Source organism: Hyla sarda, chromosome 3 (genome assembly GCF_029499605.1).
Source record: "Hyla sarda isolate aHylSar1 chromosome 3, aHylSar1.hap1, whole genome shotgun sequence".
NCBI classification, from domain to species: Eukaryota; Metazoa; Chordata; class Amphibia; order Anura; family Hylidae; genus Hyla; species Hyla sarda.
Window position 1 is genome coordinate 248,553,674 of NC_079191.1, and position 24,706 is coordinate 248,578,379.

General features: G+C 41.1%; 1 protein-coding gene across 6 annotated transcripts in view; it reads right to left on the reverse strand.

The window, feature by feature from the left end:
- FAM184A (family with sequence similarity 184 member A) overlaps positions 1 to 24,706 on the reverse strand; it is a 282,305-nt gene that overhangs the window by 61,706 nt on the left and 195,893 nt on the right. For all 6 annotated transcript variants that reach the window (XM_056566444.1, XM_056566439.1, XM_056566442.1 and 3 more), the window contains one exon: positions 13,597 to 13,719. In XM_056566444.1, the coding sequence (XP_056422419.1) occupies positions 13,597 to 13,719 (123 nt within the window). The remainder of the gene's footprint in view (positions 1 to 13,596; positions 13,720 to 24,706) is intronic.

Here is a 24,706-nt window from a genome sequence, read left to right on the forward strand (position 1 = left end):
GGCTCATTTTTGCGCCGTATGCGCTTTTACAACAAGACCTAAAACCGTGGTTGACCACAGTTTTAGGTCCGGTTGTAAAAGCGCATACGGCGCAAAAATGAGCCGACCGGACCGAACGTTTCACTCCGGTCGGCTCATTGAAATGAATGACATACGGGAGCGCATACGGTGACATACGGGAGCGCGAGCTTTTAGCTCCCCCCTGCCGTATGCGCTCCCGTATGGGAGAAAACGTAGTGTGAACCCAGCCTAAAAAAGAAATCTGCATGGCGTTTCTATTTTTTTTCCTATGTCTGCATGGGTAGACTGTAAGCCACTGCACAATGACACACACTTGGCGATTATGTTCAGCTATACAACCATCTGGAAGGCTCTCTTTGATATTTAGAAAACATCTCAGAAGGAAGGCTGACACAAACCCTGCAAAGTCAAAAAAAAGTATGGTGAAAACCGGATGGAACCGTATGCACATACGGTTCTGTACGGGTCCCATTGACTCCCATGTTAAAAAAAACATATACAGTTTAATACAGTTTTTCACCCGGACCAAAAACCGTGGTAGACTACGGTTTTGGGTACAGGGAAAAAAAAAACCTGACAAAACGGTACAAGATGCAAAACTGACACAACCTGATGCATCTTTTGGCATACAGTTTTCAATGGCGAGTCAATGCATACGGTTTTCAATACGGTTCCGTACGGTTTTCACATTGAAAACGTATATGGGAACTGTATTGCAAAAATGTGGTGTGAATGCACCCTAAGCTCTGCGCATGTCCCCAGCCGCTGCTGCTCTCTGCTGGGTCCCGCAGAAGCGGTGACTTCACTGAGCTCCGCCCGTGCCCCAAGCTGGGCCAGAGCTGAAGCTTAATGGAGAAGATTACTGGAGATCCCCTGCACGGAACGCGACAAGGTAAGTACCGTTGTCATCAGTGTCACCTGCCCTACCTGTTGGTACCGATGGGTTCGTGCAGGTGACAGATTTCCTTTAAAAATTGTTCACAGTACCTGTTAGCTGTTATGCACGTGACACTGTAATCCTTGCTTCTGGTGCCTGGTATGTAGCCATCTAGTGTATCTAGTCATACTGCCTGTTCTATTACAGAGAGAGGGACAGACAGCAGTGTGTGTTGCACAGAAAAGCATACTGATACTGTGAAAGGCCAGGCAAAAGTACACACCTGCTGGTGTTGTAGACAAATACTGTTTTAAGTGTACTGGAGCATATTGTCTTCCCCTCATAAGTGCATACCACATACATACATCTAAGTGGTGTTCCATTTTGTTCCTGTTAAAGTCTTAAGGGCCTAGATACTGTGAAAGGCCAGCCAAAAGTACACACCTGCTGGTGTTGTAGACAAATACTATTTCAAACGTAGTGGAGCGTATTGTACTCCCCTCATATACGCACTAAGTATGTCAGTAGAGAAGTGCTAGGACGTGCACAGAGGAGTGGCAGGGGCCCTAATTCATCAAGCAGAGGCCACAGCAGACTAGGGGTGAGTGGCAGCAGGAGTCGCAACGAGAGGCCTGAGCTCCCGGTATCATTTCTTTGTGATTTCTTTGCGAAGTAGGCAGTACCAGCCCTTGTGGAACAGAAGGTGGGCCAGTCCTTGAGCCTGTCGGTTTGCACCAAAGTGCACAGCAGCGCCGACGTGTGGAGCTGTAACTATGGTCAGAGACAATACATGTCCTTTACGGGCCACTGAGTAAATGTAGTTCCTGCACAGCCACAACAGCAGCTTGGACAGGTCACACCACTTCTGCATTCACGCTCTCAGGTAGTTGGTCCTGTGACAGTGTGCGACTCCACCTCCTTATCCTCCACCATGTCCTCAGCCTCCACTGCACGGACAAGTCTCAGGGCACGGCGGTGTCACGCTGTTCTTCACATGGTTTGCCTCCAGGGGAGGAACTGCTAAACGTCATTCATCAAGAAATTGTAGCATGGCTTACTCCACGAAAACTGGAAATGGGAACCATGGTGACCGACAACGGGAAGAACATCTTGTCTGCGATGTGACGAGGAAGCCAGAGACATGCGCCCTGCATGGCACACGTGTTCAATCTGGTTGTCAAGCGGTTCCTGAAGCCTTCCCCCCCATCTGCAAGACATCCTTACAATGGGAAGGAAACTTTGCATGCACTTCAGCCACTCGTATACCACAAAGCACACCCTCCTTGAGCTGCAGTGTCAGCAGTGTCAGTGTCAATTCTGATTTGCAATGCTTCCACATGTTGGAATTCCACCCTCCATATGTTGAACCAACTATACGAATAGAGAAAAGCCATCACCGATTTCTTGATGATTCAAGCGGATAGGGGGACTCCCCTGTGTAACTTCAATGTCAACCAGTGGCAGCTCATAAGTGACACCTGCCCTTTGAGGAAGCCACATTATTAGTCATATTCCATACAAGAAAATGAAAGAATGGAGCACTCACCGGGTCTTTCAGGAACAGCAAACTTCTTTAATGCATATTTATTTGGCAGCGTTCCAGCATGTGCGGGAGAGCGGACAGATGGAATGGGGTGGGGGAGAGGGTTGGGCCCCGTAGCGTCTAGTCTGGATATCGACCTGGATTCTTTGGTGAGTAATTGCTGATGCCTGTTTTCTTTAGAATTTGTTAGTTCTATTCTCTCAAGTGCAGCAAATTTCAGCGAATTTGTGTATTCGCCATGTATTTCCGTGACGTGGGCAATGAATCTAGTAGCTCCTACTCCGGTTTTAAGGAAAACATTTTTTCAGTTTTTTTCTTGTCTTTTAATCTTCTTTTTTCTGTCTTTTAATATAAACAGAGGCCTACAGGCAATTATGCGTGCGGGTCGTGCTCCTTCTGTGGTCACAATTCTAATCTAAGTCCAAAGAACTGAAACTAGGAGGATATATGGTAAGAGTTAATCAGTTCATAACATGTAAATCAGACTTTGTGGTGTACGCAATTTTCGGTGACTACTGGGCACTTTTAAGTTGGAAAAACAATACGCCCATTTTTTCACCGGATAAGGGAACACTTCAAATTCCTTAAAACCCGAGTAGGAGCTACTAGATTCATTGCCCACGTCATGGAAATACATGGTGGATCCACAAAGTCCCTGAAATGTGCTGCACTTGAGAGAATAGAACTTACAAATTGTAAAGAAAACAGGCATCAGCAATTACTCACCAAAAAATCCAAGTCAATATCCAGACTAGACGCCACGGGGCCCAATCCACTTCCCCACATGTTGGAATGCTGCCAAACAAATATGCATTAAAGAAGTTTGCTGTTCCTGAAAGACCTGGTGAGTGCTCCATTTTTTCATTTTCTTGTATGGAATATGACTTGGAGTGTTACATGTGAGCACCGGGAAGGTTATTGCACCAGAGAAGCCTAGCGGGAGAGATGTTAGTGAATAGCAGTACCTGGTATTACCTGTCGTGTAGTGTTTGGATCACAAATTATTAGTCAGTTGCCAGGATTACGGGATGAACGATGTCATCCCACTGCTTCATTTACTACAACACATGTTGGAAACGATGGCTGGTCAGGGCACTGGAGATGTGGCGCCTACATCTCACAGCCAGATGAGCCCTGTGGGGAATGAACTGGAGGAGGAGCTGGAGGGGCACAGTGGAGCACAGTTTAGGTTTCGCGAGATGGGTGGTTTTTCTAGTCATCTGACAGGAGAGGAGGAGCAGGAGCAGCTAGAGGAGCTAGAAGGTTATAAAGAAGGTGAGACAGAGGACCCAGACACATCGTGGCAGTATGCAGTGGAGATGGAACCAAGGAGTCCCTCCGAATCACTTGCACAAATGGCACGATACATGCTCACTTGCTTGCATAGTGATCACCAAATTGTCACCATTCGGCAGCGGGATGACTTCTGGATCTCCACCTTATTGGACCCTCACTACTGGCACACTATGGGGGCCTTTTTTACACCCACTGAGAGGGAGGACAAACTGACCTACTACAGAGACATCCTACGTAGTCAGTTGGCCGATGCCTATCTGCGCCATCGTCCATCCTCTCGCAGGTCTGACTCGGGAGGGGGGGGGGGGGGGCCCTCTGCGCTCACCTTCCACTGCCAGCTGCTGGGGAGGGGTGGGGTGGCAGGAGCAGTACCAGCTCCATCAGCAGCAGATTGAGTCTACAGTCGCTGATGAGTAACTTTCTTCACCCACATAGTGAAGCAAGTCATCAGCAGCAGGTAGACCTGAAGCAGGACCTGAACCAGAAGGTGGTGGCATACCTTGAAGATCCGTTGGACTTCTGGGCAGCCAAACTTGATTTGTGGCCGCAAATAACAGAGTTTGCCCTGGAAAAGCTGTCCTGCCCGGCCAGTAGTGTGCCATCAGAGTGAGTGTTTAGTGCGGCAGGGCCACGAAAAATGAGGAGAGATTGACCTTTGTGAAGATGAATCAGGCATGGATCAGCCAGGATTTCCACCCACCAATGCCTGATTCATCAGAGTAGATTGACCATGTTGCCACACCAACACTTCACAAATATGTATAGTGCAAAACATTTTTAAGGTTCCGCTCCCCAGTTACAGACATTCCTCGGCATCAGACCACAAGTAAGTATTGAGGATATGCATTTGCTAAAACTTAATTTTTCTTAGGATAAAATATATGTACCCAAACTTTTTTTGAAATCAAACAAAAGGAAAGGTGTGCAAAAAAAACCCTATTTGCCACCTACACCACCAAGTATTGATGTGATGCAAAGACCTCTAAAAGGTGGAAGGGAACAACGTATGGTCCATTGTAACAGGTGTGGGTAAAAACTTCCCCTGTAAGGCCCTACTCTTGCAATATTAATTCCCCTCTTGGCAAGTGTTACTAAAAAGGGCGGCCCCACACAGGAACCTCTCCCTATTTCCAACACTGCCATTTCACAGGGTTTTTAGGTGGAAATAGGGCGAGTTTCCTGTGTGGGGCCACGTTTTTTAGCTAAGAAGGGAATGAATAGGGCGAGAGTAGGGCCTTTGGGGAATTTTTTACCCCCACCTGCTACAAATGGACAATACGTTGTTCCCGTCCACCTTTTCGAGAAAAGTGTTACTCGTCTTAAAAAGGGCGGCCCCACACAGGAACCAATCCCTATTTCCACCTAAAAACCCTGGGAAATGGCAGTGTTTGCAGGTGGAAATGGGGAGAGGTTCCTGTGTGGGGCTGACCTTTTTAGGGAGAGTAACACTTTCCAAGAAGGGAATCAATAATGCGAGAGTAGGGCCTTGCACCAATTGTGCAAGTTCTCCCACTACTTAAAAAGATGAGAGAGGCCTGTAATTTTCATCATATGAGAATGAGAAAAAAAATCCATAAAAATCAGATTGTCTGATTTTTAAAGAATGTATTTGCAAATTATGGTGGAAAATAAGTATTTGGTCAATAACAAAAGTTCATCTCAATACTTTGTTATATACCCTTTGTTGGCAATGACAGAGGTCAAACATTTCTGTAAGTCTTCACAAGGTTTTCACACACTCTTGCTGATATTTTGGCCCATTCCTCCATGCAGATCTCCTCTAGAGCAGTGATGTTTTGGGGCTGTCGCTGGGCAACACAGACTTTCAACTCCCTCCAAAGGTTTTCTATGGGGTTGAGATCTGGAGACTGGCTAGGCCACTCCAGGACCTTGAAATGCTTCTTATGAAGCCACTCCTTCGTTGCCCGGGCGGTGTGTTTGGGGTCATTGTCATGCTGAAAGACCCAGCCACATTTCATCTTCAATGTTCTTGCTGATGGAAGGAGGTATTCACTCAAAATCTCACGATATATGGCCCCATTCATTTTTTCCTTTACACGGATCAGTTGTCCTGGTCCCCTTGCTGAAAGCAGCCCCAAAGCAGGATGTTTCCACCCCCATGCTTCACTGTAGGTATGGTGTTCTTTGGAGCCAACTCAGCATTCTTTCTCCTCTAAACCCGACAAGTTGAGTTTTTACCAAAAAGTTCTAATTTGGTTTTATCTGACCATATGACATTCTCCCAATCCACTTCTGGATCATCCAAATGCTCTCTAGCAAACTTCAGACGGGCTCAGACTTGTACTGGCTTAAGCAGGGGGACACGTCTTGCACTGCATGATTTGAGTCCCTGGCGGCATAGTGTGTTACTGATGGTAGCCTTTGTTACTTTGGTCCCAGCTCTCTTCAGGTCATTCACTAGGTCCCCCATCTGGTTCTGGGATTTTTGTTCACCGTTCTTGTGATCATTTTGATACCACAGGGTGAGATCTTGCATGGAGCCCCAGATTTAGGGAGATTATCAGTGGTCTTGCAGGTTTTCCATTTTCTAATAATTGCTCCCTCAGTTGATTTCTTCACACCATGCTGCTTGTCTATTGCAGATTCAGTCTTCACAGCCTTGTGCAGGTCTACAATTTTGTTTCTGGTGTCCTTCGACAGCTCTTTGGTCTTGGCCATAGTGCAGTTTGGAGTGTGACTGTTTGAGGTTGTGGACAGGTGTCTTTTATACTGATAACAAGTTCAAACAAGTGCCATTAATACAGGTAACGAGTGGAGGACAGAGGAGACTCTTAAAGAAGAAGTTACAGGTCTGTGAGAGCCAGAAATCTTGCTTGTTTGTAGGTGACCAAGTACTTATTTTATTGAGGAATTTACCAATTAAATAATTAGAAATTCTGTATGTGATTTCCTGTATTATTTCCCCTATTAGGTCTCTCATAGTTGAGGTATACCTATGATGAAAATTACAGGCCTCTCTCATATTTTAAAGTGGGAGAACTTGTACAATTGGTGGCTGACTAAATACTTTTTTGCCCCACTGTACGCTGTTCCCTTCCACCTTTTAGAGGTATTTGCATCACATCAATACTTGATGGTGTAGGTGGCACATGGTGTTTTTTGCACACCTTTGCTTTTGTTTGATTTTGAAAAAATGTTGGGTACATATATTTTATCCTAATATTATTAAAAGTTAAGTTTTATGTAATGCATATCCTCAATTCTTACTTGTAAACACTAACACTTTTACAAAAGAGACCATTTTCTTCTGCCTACCTGCCTCAGCTACTATTCTGATTCTGCCACCCACCTGATGCCACACATCTGATGCCAAGTTCTCCTTTTTTCACCCACCTTTGCCTCCAGGTACTGGTATTGCCACCCACCGCCCCACTATGTCACCGGGTCATATTCAGGACTCCTGATGCTGCTGATGCCACCTCCAGGTTATCTCATACTGCCACCATATGTTCTCATCATGCTGATGCCAGCTCCAGGCTGTCTCATTCGGCCACTATATGGTCTGCTCTTGCTGCCGCTAACTCAAGGCTGGGTAAGTGAGCCACTATATGGTCTCCTCATGCTGCCACTGTTACGCCGAGCGCTCCGGGTCCCTGCTCCTCCCCGAAGCGCTCGCGGCGTTCCCCTCTCTGCAGCGCCCCGGTCAGACCCGCTGACCGGGAGCGCTGCACTGACACTGGCGACGGGGATGCGATTCGCATAGCGGGACGCGCCCGCTCGAGATTCTTCTGTGGGCAAATATGCCATCCAATTTCGTACCCTCGCCTCTGAATTATCTTGGAACAATGAGGCCCTCTGCGCGACCTTCAGAAAAGGCTTATCCAGTAACATCAAGGATGTGCTGGCCGCACAAGAAATTCCTGCCAACCTGCATGAACTTATCCATTTGGCCACCCGCACTGACACGCGTTTTTCTGAAAGACACCAGGAGCTCCGCCAGGAAAAGGACCTTGATCTCTGGGCACCTCTCTCCCAGTATCCTTTGCAATCTACCCCTGTGCCTCCCGCCGAGGAGGCTATGCAAGTGGATTGGTCTCGCCTGACCCATGAAGAGAGGACTCGCAGCAGAGATAAAAATTTATGTCTGTACTGCGCTAGTCCCGAACATTTCCTAGTGGATTGCCCTATTCGTCCTCTGCGTCTGGGAAACGCACGCACCCATCTCACGTGGGAGTGGCGTCTCTTGGTGTGAAGTCTGCTTCTCCACGTCTCATTGTGCCCGTGCGGATTTCTCCTTCTGCCAACTCCTCCTTCTCAGCTGTAGCCTTCTTGGACTCTGGTTCTGCGGGAAATTTTATTTTGGCCTCTTTTGTTAATAGGTTCAGCATCCCAGTGACCCGTCTCTACCCGTCTCTACATTTCTTCTGTCAACGGAGTAAAATTGGACTGCACTGTGCGTTACCGCACAGAACTCCTGCTTATGAGCATTGGACTGCATCACGAAAAAATTGAATTTTTTGTTCTGCCCAACTGCACCTCTGAAGTCCTCCTCGGCCTGCCATGGCTCCAACGTCATTCTCCTACCCTTGACTGGACCACCGGGGAGATCAAGAATTGGGGTCCTTCTTGTCACAAACGATGCCTCACATCTGCTCCCACTTGTCTAACTCCTGAGGTTCCACCCATACCAGCTCCTCCCAAGGCTTACCAGGATATTTTCGGCAAGAAGCAAGCTGGGATTTTGCCTCCTCATAGCCCCCTTCCTGGTAACACTCTGCCCCGTGGCAAACTTCACCCTCTGCCCCCCCTCCCCATTCCCACTTGTTCTGGATTGCCTGCCATTGATGAAGTTACCCAGGACTTCTCTGTCATCCGGAAGGAAACTCAAGAATCGCTCCCAATGGCCTCGTCTCATGTGAAGGGACAAGCAGACAAAAAGAGGGGGAGACCTAAGGAAGGGGCGTACTGTTACGCCGAGCGCTCCGGGTCCCTGCTCCTCCCCGGAGCGCTCGCGGCGTTCCCCTCTCTGCAGCGCCCCGGTCAGACCCGCTGACCGGGAGCGCTGCACTGACACTGCCGACGGGAATGCGATTCGCATAGCGGGACGCGCCCGCTCGCGGATCGCATCCCAATCCACTTACCTGTCCCGAACCCCGGCTGTCACGTCCTGGTGCGCGCGGCTCCGCTCTCTAAGATTTAAAGGGCCAGTGCACCAATGATTGGTGCCTGGCTCAATCAGTGTCATTAGCTCCCACCTGCTCCACGCCAATCCCTCGCTGACACAGAGGATCCACATCCAGCCTACCAAATCCTAACAGCCACCACCTACACACTGTTTCATTAAGCCACTAAATGGTACTGATGCAACCTCCAGGCTCTGTCATTGTGCCGCTCTGCGACAGTGATTCTAATAGCGACGCCTCTAATCTGCATGTCATACTGAATAACAGTATTATTTCACTAACCCAGCACACACCCTATGTATGTTACAGCAACGCAAAGTGTTCCACCCCTATTGAGGCTCTCTGTAGGCCAAAAATAGCTGTTTTTTAATACAGATTCGCCGCAAATAAATTCGGACCGAACAGTGAGCAAGGGAGAGAAGCACTCAGCTGATTGCTTAATGCAGCTAATTCTAAGGATTGGTGGAGGTCTTCTGCCTTTTTTTTTTTAAATGACAGGGACACCTTAGGCCTAAGCAATTATTACCTGTTAGACACACTTAGTGCCTCCATACTTTTGTTACTTATAATATATATTGTTAAACATATTATTACCAAATAAATTGTACAGTATGTCTGGATTGTACATAACTTATACATATTATGGGGGAACACTGCAGGTGAGCCCTGAGGATGTACAGGGACTCAACCAGACAGGACTGTAGGAGCATATCCCATACTGGGACATCACATTATCCCAATTTTTTCCTTTTCTGTATAACTACTTCAAAACTTTAAAAACTTGACTTGCCATTGACTGGTAATTTTAGGCTGCATCGACAAGCGTAGATCCCACCTGCAGTTCACAACCCCATGTGCTAACCACAAGCAACTGGCACTTCATATAAGCGTGCCCTAAAAGGGCTAGAACCGACAGTTTATGGATTACATCAATTAAAGGGGTATTCCAGGATTTTTTTTTATATTTGAATATGCTACAGGGCTGTAAAGTTAGTGTAGTTCATAATATAGTGTTTGTACCTGTGTGTGACGGTTTTCTCACAATTCTTTTGCGATTTTCACTCCAATATTTATTTTTAACAGCATACAAAATGACTATTGTCTCAGATTTTTCCCAGGTTGCAATGCGGCCGAGACCTGACTCACTAGTCAACTGATGACAGGGAGCTTGTCTGCTTCAATGGGTGGAGCGATCGCTTGGTGGGAGAGAGATCAATCTGCAACTTAAGCAACAGCTGTAGGAACCCTGATTGAAAACCACACGTCTTTTGAATGGATGCAGCTCATTTATGTTTCAATGGGTGGGGTGGCTGATGTGTGGGAGGGAGGAAAATGGAATTATGGGATTTGTAGTCAAAAAAAGAAAACTGAAACAGGAAATACCAGTTCACAAAAAGCTAGCCACAGTATTATGGTAATCTCACAACATAGCCATTTAGCCCCAAGACAAGTGCAGACCCTTCCTAAGCATGTCCATTACTGTCTGCCAGGTACGTACTAAAATCCCCTTATGGTGGATAACCCCTTTAAATGCACATCTGGTATTGTCGCTGCTTTTACAACACGGAACAAAACCAACCTGAACTTTCTCAATGGGAAAAGGTATCAGTGATTATTTGTGAATTGTTTTAAGGGAGAGTTTAAAAGAGAAATGGGCTTGCAATTTTAAGGCGGTGTTCCCACATTTGTGAGAACTGCAGAAAAAATGCATTAAAAACACATAGCAATAAAAAACATGATTTTTTTTAGATTGTGATTTATGAACAGCAGCTGGCAAAACAAGATTTTGTACCAGTCTTTAGTCATAAACAATCTGTATAAGCCTGGCAAAAGCAAGTCACATTGCAGAGCCCACTCAGACAATTTAGGTATGTAATATACATACAATTTGAAAATGCAACAAAACAAAAGTGTGGGAACACAGTCTTACAGTCCTGAGGTTGCCTTCCAGGTTTGGGAATAGGTAACATGAGAATTAAGCATGGTGGATGAAATAGGGCCCTATAAAAAGCAGTTGAAGAGAGGGAGAAGTCAATAGAGAAGTTCAGCCTAATACATTTAAGTGGAAGTTTTTTTTTTTTTTAGGTAGGTCTTGTATAGTGTCGAGCAACTCCTCATCAATTATTGTTGTGTTCAAGGAACAGACATGCTCAAAAGATAAAGAGGGAAAATTATAGCAGGCCAGGTAATATTGCAGACATGTAGCTCGTGCTAGAGGGCCATCTAAAGTTTCATAAGGCGAAATAAAGAGATAATAATAATAATCGTAACAATAAAAATGCCTTGTTCAAATACCAATGGCCGGCACAAGTTGGAGAAGGAGTATAGAAAAAGCTAATGACTACAAGTCCAGGATTCCACTTGTTTATTTTTCCTGCGTTTTTTTTCACTGAAAAATGCCAGAAAAAATGCCAGTGCAATTTCCTGCGTTTTTTATGGCGTTTTTGCATTTGAGATGAAATAGCATTTTTGGCCCCTTTGGCTATTTTCTTTCAAAATGTGTTGGGTACCAAAAAAAAGAAAAAGGATGCAGTAGGGATGGGAAAAAAATTATTTAAGGAAATTTGTATTTTTTATAATGAGCTTTTAATTAATTTTTAATAAAGTGTGTATGTGTGTTTTCACTTTTTTTTCTCTATTTTTGTTTACATTTTTTAGATAGCACTACTACTCCCAGCATGGAACAGACTGTTCCATGATGCGAGTAGTAGTACCTGTACTAATAGACATATCGCCCCGGGTGTCAGTCCTGACACCCGATGCGATCGTCCATAATATAGCAGAGAGGCTCTATACAGCGCTCGCATCTCTGCACTATACTCCAGCCAGTGATGTGAATAGAACATGATGTGAATTGGCCGGATGGTTGCAGCCAGTCACAGCTCTCAGAAGGAAATACGAATGAGTGATGTTCTATTCATATCACTGTCCGGAGTATAGTGCAGAGATGCGGAGCGTAGGAGAAAGCGGCTCCACATCTCTGCAATTGATAGGATGATCACAGTGGATGTCAGGAGTGATGCCCTCTGTGATCTGTCCTTAACTGCGGGTACTACTACTCCCAACATAGAGCACACTCTGCTCAATGCTGGGAGCTGTAGTATCTGCATTAATAGACAGATCGCAGCGAGTGTAACTTTTGACACCTGTTGCTATCTGTCTATTAATGCAGGTACTACAGCTCCCAGCATTGAGCAGAGTGTGCTCCATGTTGGGAGTAGTAGTACCTGCAGTTTAGGAAAGATCACAGCGAATGTCACTCCTGAAACCTGCTGTGATCCTCCTGTATAATGTATAGATGCGGCTGGCCACTCTTCTATGATCCCCTGCACTGCTGTATATATACACACCTATTCATATTTCCCAGAGAGAGTTGTGATTGGCTGGAACCATCTGGCCAATCACAGCTCTCTGTGGGAAATATGAATAGGTGTATATATATATATATATATATATATATATATATATATATATGTGTGTGTGTATATATGCAGGGGACCAAAGAAGAACGGACAGCTGCATCTATAAATTATACAGAAGGATTGCAACGGAACCCGGGCGATCTGTCAATTAGTACAGGAACTACTACTTCCATCATGAAACAGTGTGTTCGATGCTGGGAGTAGTAGTACCACCTAAAAAATAAAGAACATTTTTTAATGGTACCCTACAAAATTTTATTAAAAAAAGGTATCTCCATCACTTTTTTGGATCGCTAAAGTCCAAAAGAGAATAAAAACTGCCTGCAAAAAAGTTAAAACCCACATGGCGTTTTTCTTGGCGTTTTTTCACTTCCATAAACTTATATACGATTTCAGGGGAAAAAACACCATAGGCTCAACACGCTGCAATTTTGCAAAACTGCCAAGGAGCTGAAAGACGCCAAAAAAAGAGCAAAAAAACGCCAAAAGGATTTAAAAAAACGCCAACTGAAGAACCCCTAGTGGAAAAAGAATTTTGCGATTTCTCATTGATTTACAGCTATCATCTGGCCGCAGCGATTTTTGGCCGAAAAAACGGCATGCGGCAGAATTGGTGTTTTTCTTGGCATTTTTCCCAAGAAAAAAAAAAAAAGTGGAATTCCAGCCTAATAGCATGTTCAGACCAGGAGGTTAGATGCTCCCGCTGCAAAGTGATCAAAATAGTCTAGTATGGGTACCATGAGTGTTATGTGCGCACAGATGGGTGTAGGAAGGAGGGTAGCTGGTAAATCACCTATTGTTATTTGTGAATCCTGTGTTATCTTCCTCCGGCTTTATAACCAAAGTGTTACCTTTTAGAGCAGGTGGCCCTCCAAATGTTGCAAAACTTCAACTCCCAGCATTCCCGACAGCCATTAGCTGCAGCAAACGGCTGTTTGGGCATGTCCAGGCATGCTGGGAGTTGAAGTTTTTGCAACATTTGGAGGGTCACCAGTTTGAGACCCCGTTTTAGAGTAATCCTTTATTTAATAATAATGAGATGAATGCAGAGGGAAGATCTCTACAGAAGAGGAAATGTCCTCTTATTGTACGGTCTGGTGTTTCAGGATTATAAAGGACACAGGCCAAGAGGTGAAATCAGGAAACAACACATAAAGATACATAGGAAATCATTTCATTGCAGCACTCTGTGTTTTGCATTAACATTCATGTGCTAACACTACTGAACACAAATAAGGATTACTGAAGACTAAGCCATAGAATGATAAGAATTGGGTTGTGGGCCTGATTTACCTCCTGATTGGCGGTTGTCAGCTTGTTTGTCAATTCTTCCTTTAAGCTTTCAAGTTGTTGTCTCAATTGATTTTTATCCTCTTCCAAACACTGTTTCTCCTTTTCATATTGCTGTTGAAGTTCCTATTTAGGGAGAATTAATTTGTGAATGCTCTTTTATTTTCAATTACAATATGACAAAGCATTATAAAGAGAAGCTGTCATCAATAAGGTGCTTTATATTAAAAAAAAAAAAGAAGATATAATAAAGATATACGGTATTTTGCACATTGTCATGATTATTTAATTGATATATGCTACATTGTAATCCCCTTGAGTTTTATCTGTGCTACTTAATCCGAATGTCTGCTCATAAATCTTCATTAGAGGTTCATCCCCATTCAGCCCTTTTATATAATTTAGTAGCTTTCTCTCCATGCTGACTGCCTGTTGTGTGGCTTTACATTCACTGCCGAGAAACAGTGAAAATTATTTACCATTCACTCAAAGAAGAAGTCAAGTTTGCAATTTTTTCATGTATTGTATTTATTCACAGAATAGAAAATTATACAGTTTTCTAATAAACATGTGTTTAAAATCTGATCAAATATCTTCCTTGTATAAATGCAGTAACCTTTATCTCTAAATACAGGAATGGGATAGCCCACATTTTAGTCCCATGTAACGCATCCATTGGTTAAAAGGAGTTGGCCACTATTGTAAAAATGTCTCTACATGCATGAAATCCCATCTTTTTCTTCCGTATCCTTCTATGCTGTACAGACGATGCTTCTGTCTGCAAGATGGCTGCAGAAGGAGAAGCATGTGACCATACACATCTTTTAGCCTTCTCCACTGGGCCTGCACTAGTCTCCTGTGCACAGTGTATTGGTATGGAGGCCATAAACGCCACATGCTTCTTCGTGTGTATCTATTTTATGGGCAGGAACACCATCCGCATTACAAAGAAGTACAGGGGAGAAAGGGAGTGGAACTTCACACATATGGATGATGGGGCACAGTGACACACCACCAACATTAAAAGGGTACTCTGGTGGAAAACTGTTTTGTTTAATCAACTGATGCCAAAAAGTTAAAATTTGTAAATTACTTCTATTTAAAAATCGTAATCCTCCCAGTACTTATCAGCTGCTGTATACTACAGAGGAGGTTGTATGGATCTTTTCTGTCTGACCACAATGCTCTCTGCTGACATCTCTGTCCATGTGAGGAACTGTCCAGAACAAAATTTGCTCCTACTCTGGACAGTTCCTGACAAAGGCAGAGGTGTCAGCAAAGAGCACTGTTGTCAGACAGAAAAGACAATAGGAATAAAGTGGCCAACTGCTTTAAATGAATAGGCAGGATAATAATTATCGAATGCAATATCATAAGAAAAAGGTATTCCTGCACTCACCACATGGGTACCGTAACTTCTGCTCCTTCTCCCGCAATTCCCATTAGTTCAGCAGACAACCATTGCGTGGGGCGCTCAGAGGCGACTGCCGGCGGTTTCGCACACAGTGATGATGCGCTTCTTCCGGAGGCAACTGCTGGAGAAACCGCCGGCAGTCGCCTCTGAGCGCCCCACGCGATGGTTGTCTGCTGAGCTAACGGGAATTCCGGGAGAAGGAGCAGAAGTTACGGTACCCATGCGGTGAGTGCAGGAATACCTTTTTCTTATGATATTGCATTCGCTGATTCTAGTCATTATTTGTCCTAGCACCACCGAGGGACCGGTCTATGCCTTTAGACCCACGCATGATATCCTTTGATTAGGTTGTTCGAGTTGATGGATTTTGTTAATTCACAGCAGTGCCACTTGGACTCTTGTTGTTTGAGGATAATAATTATCATTATTGTTTATGCAAAAACTTCCTCAGAGTGTGTACAATACTGCTGCTTTTTTCAAGTTGTAAAGAAAAAACATATACTGAGAAAACAGGGAGATTAATATTAGGCAGGGTTCACATCACAAATTGAGCCTCCGATGCACAGATCTAATTTTGGAAGCTCAAATTGGTGTGTATAGATGGGTACGGATCTATTAACTTCAATGGGGCAGCGGACCCGATCGTAGTCCGCTAGTGACTACGATAAGGTCATTTTCTCAGCACATCAGACTTTTCACACGTGAGATGTTACTATATTAGACTGACAGACATGATGGTGAGATGTTACTGTATATAGATTGACAGACATGATAGTGAGATGCTACTGTATATAGACTGACAGACATGATAGTAAGATGCTACTGTATATAGACTGACAGAGATGATAGTGAGATGCTACTGTATATACTTAGAATAACAGACATGATGGTGAGATATTACTGTATATAGACTAACAGACATGATGATGGATTGCTGCTTTATATAGACTGACAGAAATGATGGTGAGATATTACTGTATATAGACTGACAGAAATGATGGTGAGATATTACTGTATATAGACTGACAGACATGATGGTGAGATATTACTGTATATAGGCTGACAGACATGATGGTGAGATGTTACTGTATATAGACTGACAGACATGATGGTGAGATATTACTGTATATAGGCTGACAGACATAATGGTGAGATATTACTGTATATAGACTGACAGACATGATGGTGAGATATTACTGTATATAGACTGACAGACATGATGGTGAGATATTACTGTATATAGGCTGACAGACATGATGATGGATTGCTGCTTTATATAGACTGACAGAAATGATGGTGAGATATTACTGTATATAGACTGACAGAAATGATGGTGAGATATTACTGTATATAGACTGACAGACATGATGGTGAGATATTACTGTATATAGACTGACAGACATGATGGTGAGATATTACTGTATATAGACTGACAGACATGATGGTGAGATATTACTGTATATAGACTGACAGACATGATGATGAGATATTACTATATATAGGCTGACAGACATGATGGTGAGATGTTACTGTATATAGACTGACAGACATGATGGTGAGATATTACTGTATATAGGCTGACAGACATAATGGTGAGATATTACTGTATATAGACTGACAGGGATGATGGTGAGATATTACTGTATATAGACTGACAGACATGATGGTGAGATATTACTGTATATAGACTGACAGACATGATGGTGAGATGTTACTGTATATAGATTGACAGACATGATAGTGAGATGCTACTGTATATAGACTGACAGACATGATAGTAAGATGCTACTGTATATAGACTGACAGAGATGATAGTGAGATGCTACTGTATATACTTAGAATAACAGACATGATGGTGAGATATTACTGTATATAGACTGACAGACATGATGGTGAGATATTACTGTATATAGGCTGACAGACATAATGGTGAGATATTACTGTATATAGACTGACAGACATGATGGTGAGATATTACTGTATATAGACTGACAGACATGATGATGGATTGCTGCTTTATATAGACTGACAGAAATGATGGTGAGATATTACTGTATATAGACTGACAGAAATGATGGTGAGATATTACTGTATATAGACTGACAGACATGATGGTGAGATATTACTGTATATAGACTGACAGACATGATGGTGAGATATTACTGTATATAGGCTGACAGACATGATGGTGAGATGTTACTGTATATAGACTGACAGACATGATGGTGAGATATTACTGTATATAGGCTGACAGACATAATGGTGAGATATTACTGTATATAGACTGACAGGGATGATGGTGAGATATTACTGTATATAGACTGACAGACATGATGGTGAGATATTACTGTATATAGGCTGACAGACATGATGGTGAGATATTACTGTATATAGGCTGACAGACATGATGGTGAGATATTACTGTATATAGACTGACAGACATGATGGTGAGATATTACTGTATATAGACTGACAGACATGATGGTGAGATATTACTGTATATAGACTGACAGACATGATGATGGATTTCTGCTTTATAAAGACTGACAGAAATGATGGTGAGATATTACTGTATATAGACTGACAGAAATGATGGTGAGATATTACTGTATATAGACTGACAGACATGATGGTGAGATATTACTGTATATAGACTGACAGACATGATGATGGATTGCTGCTTTATATAGACTGACAGAAATGATGGTGAGATATTACTGTATATAGACTGACAGAAATGATGGTGAGATATTACTGTATATAGACTGCCAGAAATGATGGTGAGATATTACTGTATATAGACTGACAGACATGATGGTGAGATATTACTGTATATAGACTAACAGAGATGATGGTGAGATATTACTGTATATAGACTGACAGAAATGATGGTGAGATATTACTGTATATAGACTGACAGACATGATGGTGAGATATTACTGTATATAGGCTGACAGACATGATGGTGAGATATTACTGTATATAGACTGACAGACATAATGGTGAGATATTACTGTATATAGACTGACAGGGATGATGGTGAGATATTACTGTATATAGACTGACAGACATGATGGTGAGATATTACTGTATATAGGCTGACAGACATGATGGTGAGATATTACTGTATATAGGCTGACAGACATGATGGTGAGATATTACTGTATATAGACTGACAGACATGATGGTGAGATATTACTGTATATAGACTGACAGACATGATGGTGAGATATTACTGTATATAGACTGACAGACATGATGATGGATTTCTGCTTTATAAAGACTGACAGAAATGATGGTGAGATATTACTGTATATAGACTGACAGAAATGATGGTGAGATATTACTGTATATAGACTGACAGACATGATGGTGAGATATTACTGTATATAGACTGACAGACATGATGATGGATTGCTGCTTTATATAGACTGACAGAAATGATGGTGAGATATTACTGTATATAGACTGACAGAAATGATGGTGAGATATTACTGTATATAGACTGCCAGAAATGATGGTGAGATATTACTGTATATAGACTGACAGACATGATGGTGAGATATTACTGTATATAGACTGACAGACATGATGGTGAGATATTACTGTATATAGACTAACAGAGATGATGGTGAGATATTACTGTATATAGACTGACAGAAATGATGGTGAGATATTACTGTATATAGACTGACAGAAATGATGGTGAGATATTACTGTATATAGACTGACAGACATGATGGTGAGATATTACTGTATATAGACTGACAGACATGATGGTGAGATTACTGTATATAGACTGACAGACATGATGGTGAGATATTTTTGTATATAGACTGACAGACATGATGGTGAGATATTACTGTATATAGACTGACAGACATGATGGTGAGATATTACTGTATATAGACTGACAGACATGATGGTGAGATATTACTGTATATAGACTGACAGACATGATGGTGAGATAATACTGTATATAGACTGACAGACATGATGGTGAGATATTACTGTATATAGACTGACAGACATGATGGTGAGATATTACTATATATAGGCTGACAGACATGATGGTGAGATATTACTGTATATAGACTGACAGACATGATGGTGAGATATTACTATATATAGGCTGACAGAAATGATGGTGAGATATTACTGTATATAGACTGACAGAAATGATGGTGAGATTACTGTATATAGACTGACAGACATGATGGTGAGATATTACTGTATATAGACTGACAGACATGATGGTGAGATATTACTGTATATAGACTGACAGACATGATGGTGAGATATTACTGTATATAGACTGACAGACATGATGGTGAGATATTACTATATATAGGCTGACAGACATGATGGTGAGATATTACTGTATATAGACTGACAGACATGATGGTGAGATATTACTATATATAGGCTGACAGAAATGATGGTGAGATATTACTGTATATAGACTGACAGAAATGATGGTGAAATTACTGTATATAGACTGACAGACATGATGGTGAGATATTACTGTATATAGACTGACAGACATGATGGTGAGATATTACTGTATATAGACTGACAGACATGATGGTGAGATATTACTGTATATAGACTGACAGACATGATGGTGAGATATTTTTGTATATAGACTGACAGACATGATGGTGAGATATTACTGTATATAGACTGACAGACATGATGGTGAGATATTACTGTATATAGACTGACAGACATGATGGTGAGATATTACTGTATATAGACTGACAGACATGATGGTGAGATATTACTATATATAGGCTGACAGACATGATGGTGAGATATTACTGTATATAGGCTGACAGACATGATGGTGAGATATTAATGTATATAGACTGACAGACATGATGGTGAGATATTACTGTATATAGGCTGACAGACATGATGGTGAGATATTACTGTATATAGACTGACAGACATGATGGTGAGATATTACTGTATATAGACTGACAGACATGATGGTGAGATATTACTGTATATAGGCTGACAGACATGATGGTGAGATGTTACTGTATATAGACTGACAGACATGATGGTGAGATATTACTGTATATAGGCTGATAGACATAATGGTGAGATATTACTGTATATAGACTGACAGGGATGATGGTGAGATATTACTGTATATAGACTGACAGACATGATGGTGAGATATTACTGTATATAGGCTGACAGACATGATGGTGAGATATTACTGTATATAGGCTGACAGACATGATGGTGAGATATTACTGTATATAGACTGACAGACATGATGGTGAGATATTACTGTATATAGACTGACAGACATGATGGTGAGATATTACTGTATATAGACTGACAGACATGATGATGGATTTCTGCTTTATAAAGACTGACAGAAATGATGGTGAGATATTACTGTATATAGACTGACAGAAATGATGGTGAGATATTACTGTATATAGACTGACAGACATGATGGTGAGGTATTACTGTATATAGACTGACAGACATGATGATGGATTGCTGCTTTATATAGACTGACAGAAATGATGGTGAGATATTACTGTATATAGACTGACAGAAATGATGGTGAGATATTACTGTATATAGACTGCCAGAAATGATGGTGAGATATTACTGTATATAGACTGACAGACATGATGGTGAGATATTACTGTATATAGACTGACAGACATGATGGTGAGATATTACTGTATATAGACTAACAGAGATGATGGTGAGATATTACTGTATATAGACTGACAGAAATGATGGTGAGATATTACTGTATATAGACTGACAGAAATGATGGTGAGATATTACTGTATATAGACTGACAGACATGATGGTGAGATATTACTGTATATAGACTGACAGACATGATGGTGAGATTACTGTATATAGACTGACAGACATGATGGTGAGATATTTTTGTATATAGACTGACAGACATGATGGTGAGATATTACTGTATATAGACTGACAGACATGATGGTGAGATATTACTGTATATAGACTGACAGACATGATGGTGAGATATTACTGTATATAGACTGACAGACATGATGGTGAGATAATACTGTATATAGACTGACAGACATGATGGTGAGATATTACTGTATATAGACTGACAGACATGATGGTGAGATATTACTATATATAGGCTGACAGACATGATGGTGAGATATTACTGTATATAGACTGACAGACATGATGGTGAGATATTACTATATATAGGCTGACAGAAATGATGGTGAGATATTACTGTATATAGACTGACAGAAATGATGGTGAGATTACTGTATATAGACTGACAGACATGATGGTGAGATATTACTGTATATAGACTGACAGACATGATGGTGAGATATTACTGTATATAGACTGACAGACATGATGGTGAGATATTACTATATATAGGCTGACAGACATGATGGTGAGATATTACTGTATATAGACTGACAGACATGATGGTGAGATATTACTATATATAGGCTGACAGAAATGATGGTGAGATATTACTGTATATAGACTGACAGAAATGATGGTGAAATTACTGTATATAGACTGACAGACATGATGGTGAGATATTACTGTATATAGACTGACAGACATGATGGTGAGATATTACTGTATATAGACTGACAGACATGATGGTGAGATATTACTGTATATAGACTGACAGACATGATGGTGAGATATTTTTGTATATAGACTGACAGACATGATGGTGAGATATTACTATATATAGGCTGACAGACATGATGGTGAGATATTACTGTATATAGGCTGACAGACATGATGGTGAGATATTAATGTATATAGGCTGACAGACATGATGGTGAGATATTACTGTATATAGACTGACAGACATGATGGTGAGATATTACTGTATATAGGCTGACAGACATGATGGTGAGATATTACTGTATATAGACTGACAGACATGATGGTGAGATGTTACTGTATATAGACTGACAGACATGATGGTGAGATATTACTGTATATAGACTGACAGACATGATGGTGAGATATTTTTGTATATAGACTGACAGACATGATGGTGAGATATTACTGTATATAGACTGACAGAAATGATGGTGAGATATTACTGTATATAGACTGACAGAAATGATGGTGAGATATTACTGTATATAGACTGACAGACATGATGGTGAGATATTACTGTATATAGACTGACAGACATGATGGTGAGATATTACTGTATATAGACTAACAGAGATGATGGTGAGATATTACTGTATATAGACTGACAGAAATGATGGTGAGATATTACTGTATATAGACTGACAGAAATGATGGTGAGATATTACTGTATATAGACTGACAGACATGATGGTGAGATATTACTGTATATAGACTGACAGACATGATGGTGAGATTACTGTATATAGACTGACAGACATGATGGTGAGATATTTTTGTATATAGACTGACAGACATGATGGTGAGATATTACTGTATATAGACTGACAGACATGATGGTGAGATATTACTGTATATAGACTGACAGACATGATGGTGAGATATTACTGTATATAGACTGACAGACATGATGGTGAGATAATACTGTATATAGACTGACAGACATGATGGTGAGATATTACTGTATATAGACTGACAGACATGATGGTGAGATATTACTATATATAGGCTGACAGACATGATGGTGAGATATTACTGTATATAGACTGACAGACATGATGGTGAGATATTACTATATATAGGCTGACAGAAATGATGGTGAGATATTACTGTATATAGACTGACAGAAATGATGGTGAGATTACTGTATATAGACTGACAGACATGATGGTGAGATATTACTGTATATAGACTGACAGACATGATGGTGAGATATTACTGTATATAGACTGACAGACATGATGGTGAGATATTACTATATATAGGCTGACAGACATGATGGTGAGATATTACTGTATATAGACTGACAGACATGATGGTGAGATATTACTATATATAGGCTGACAGAAATGATGGTGAGATATTACTGTATATAGACTGACAGAAATGATGGTGAAATTACTGTATATAGACTGACAGACATGATGGTGAGATATTACTGTATATAGACTGACAGACATGATGGTGAGATATTACTGTATATAGACTGACAGACATGATGGTGAGATATTACTGTATATAGACTGACAGACATGATGGTGAGATATTTTTGTATATAGACTGACAGACATGATGGTGAGATATTTTTGTATATAGACTGACAGACATGATGGTGAGATATTACTGTATATAGACTGACAGAAATGATGGTGAGATATTACTGTATATAGACTGACAGAAATGATGGTGAGATATTACTGTATATAGACTGACAGACATGATGGTGAGATATTACTGTATATAGACTGACAGACATGATGGTGAGATATTACTGTATATAGACTGACAGACATGATGGTGAGATATTACTGTATATAGACTGACAGACATGATGGTGAGATATTACTGTATATAGGCTGACAGACATGATGGTGAGATATTACTGTATATAGGCTGACAGACATGATGGTGAGATATTACTGTATATAGACTGACAGACATGATGGTGAGATATTTTTGTATACAGACTGACAGACATGATGGTGAGATATTACTGTATATAGACTGACAGACATGATGGTGAGATATTACTGTATATAGACTGACAGAAATGATGGTGAGATATTTTTGTATACAGACTGACAGACATGATGGTGAGATATTACTGTATATAGACTGACAGACATGATGGTGAGATATTACTGTATATAGACTGACAGAAATGATGGTGAGATATTACTGTATATATACTGACAGAAATGATGGTGAGATATTACTGTATATAGACTGACAGACATGATGGTGAGATATTACTGTATATAGACAGACATGATGGTGAGATATTACTATATATAGGCTGACAGACATGATGGTGAGATATTACTGTATATAGGCTGACAGACATGATGGTGAGATATTACTGTATATAGGCTGACAGACATGATGGTGAGATATTACTGTATATAGACTGACAGACATGATGGTGAGATGTTACTGTATATAGACTGACAGGGATGATGGTGAGATATTACTGTATATAGACTGATAGGGATGATGGTGAGATATTACTGTATATAGGCTGACAGACATGATGATGGAGTGCTGCTGTATATAGACTGACAGAAATGATGGTGAGATATTACTGTATATAGACTGACAGACATGATGGTGAGATATTACTGTATATAGGCTGACAGACATGATAGTGAGATATTACTGTATATAGACTGACAGACATGATGGTGAGATGTTACTGTATATAGACTGACAGGGATGATGGTGAGATATTACTGTATATAGACTGATAGGGATGATGGTGAGATATTACTGTATATAGACTGACAGAAATGATGGTGAGATATTACTGTATATAGACTGACAGACATGATGGTGAGATATTACTGTATATAGACTGACAGAAATGATGGTGAGATATTACTGTATATAGACTAACAGACATGATGGTGAGATATTACTGTATATAGACTGACAGAAATGATGGTGAGATATTACTGTATATAGACTAACAGACATGATGGTGAGATATTACTGTATATAGACTGACAGACATGATGGTGAGATTACTGTATATAGACT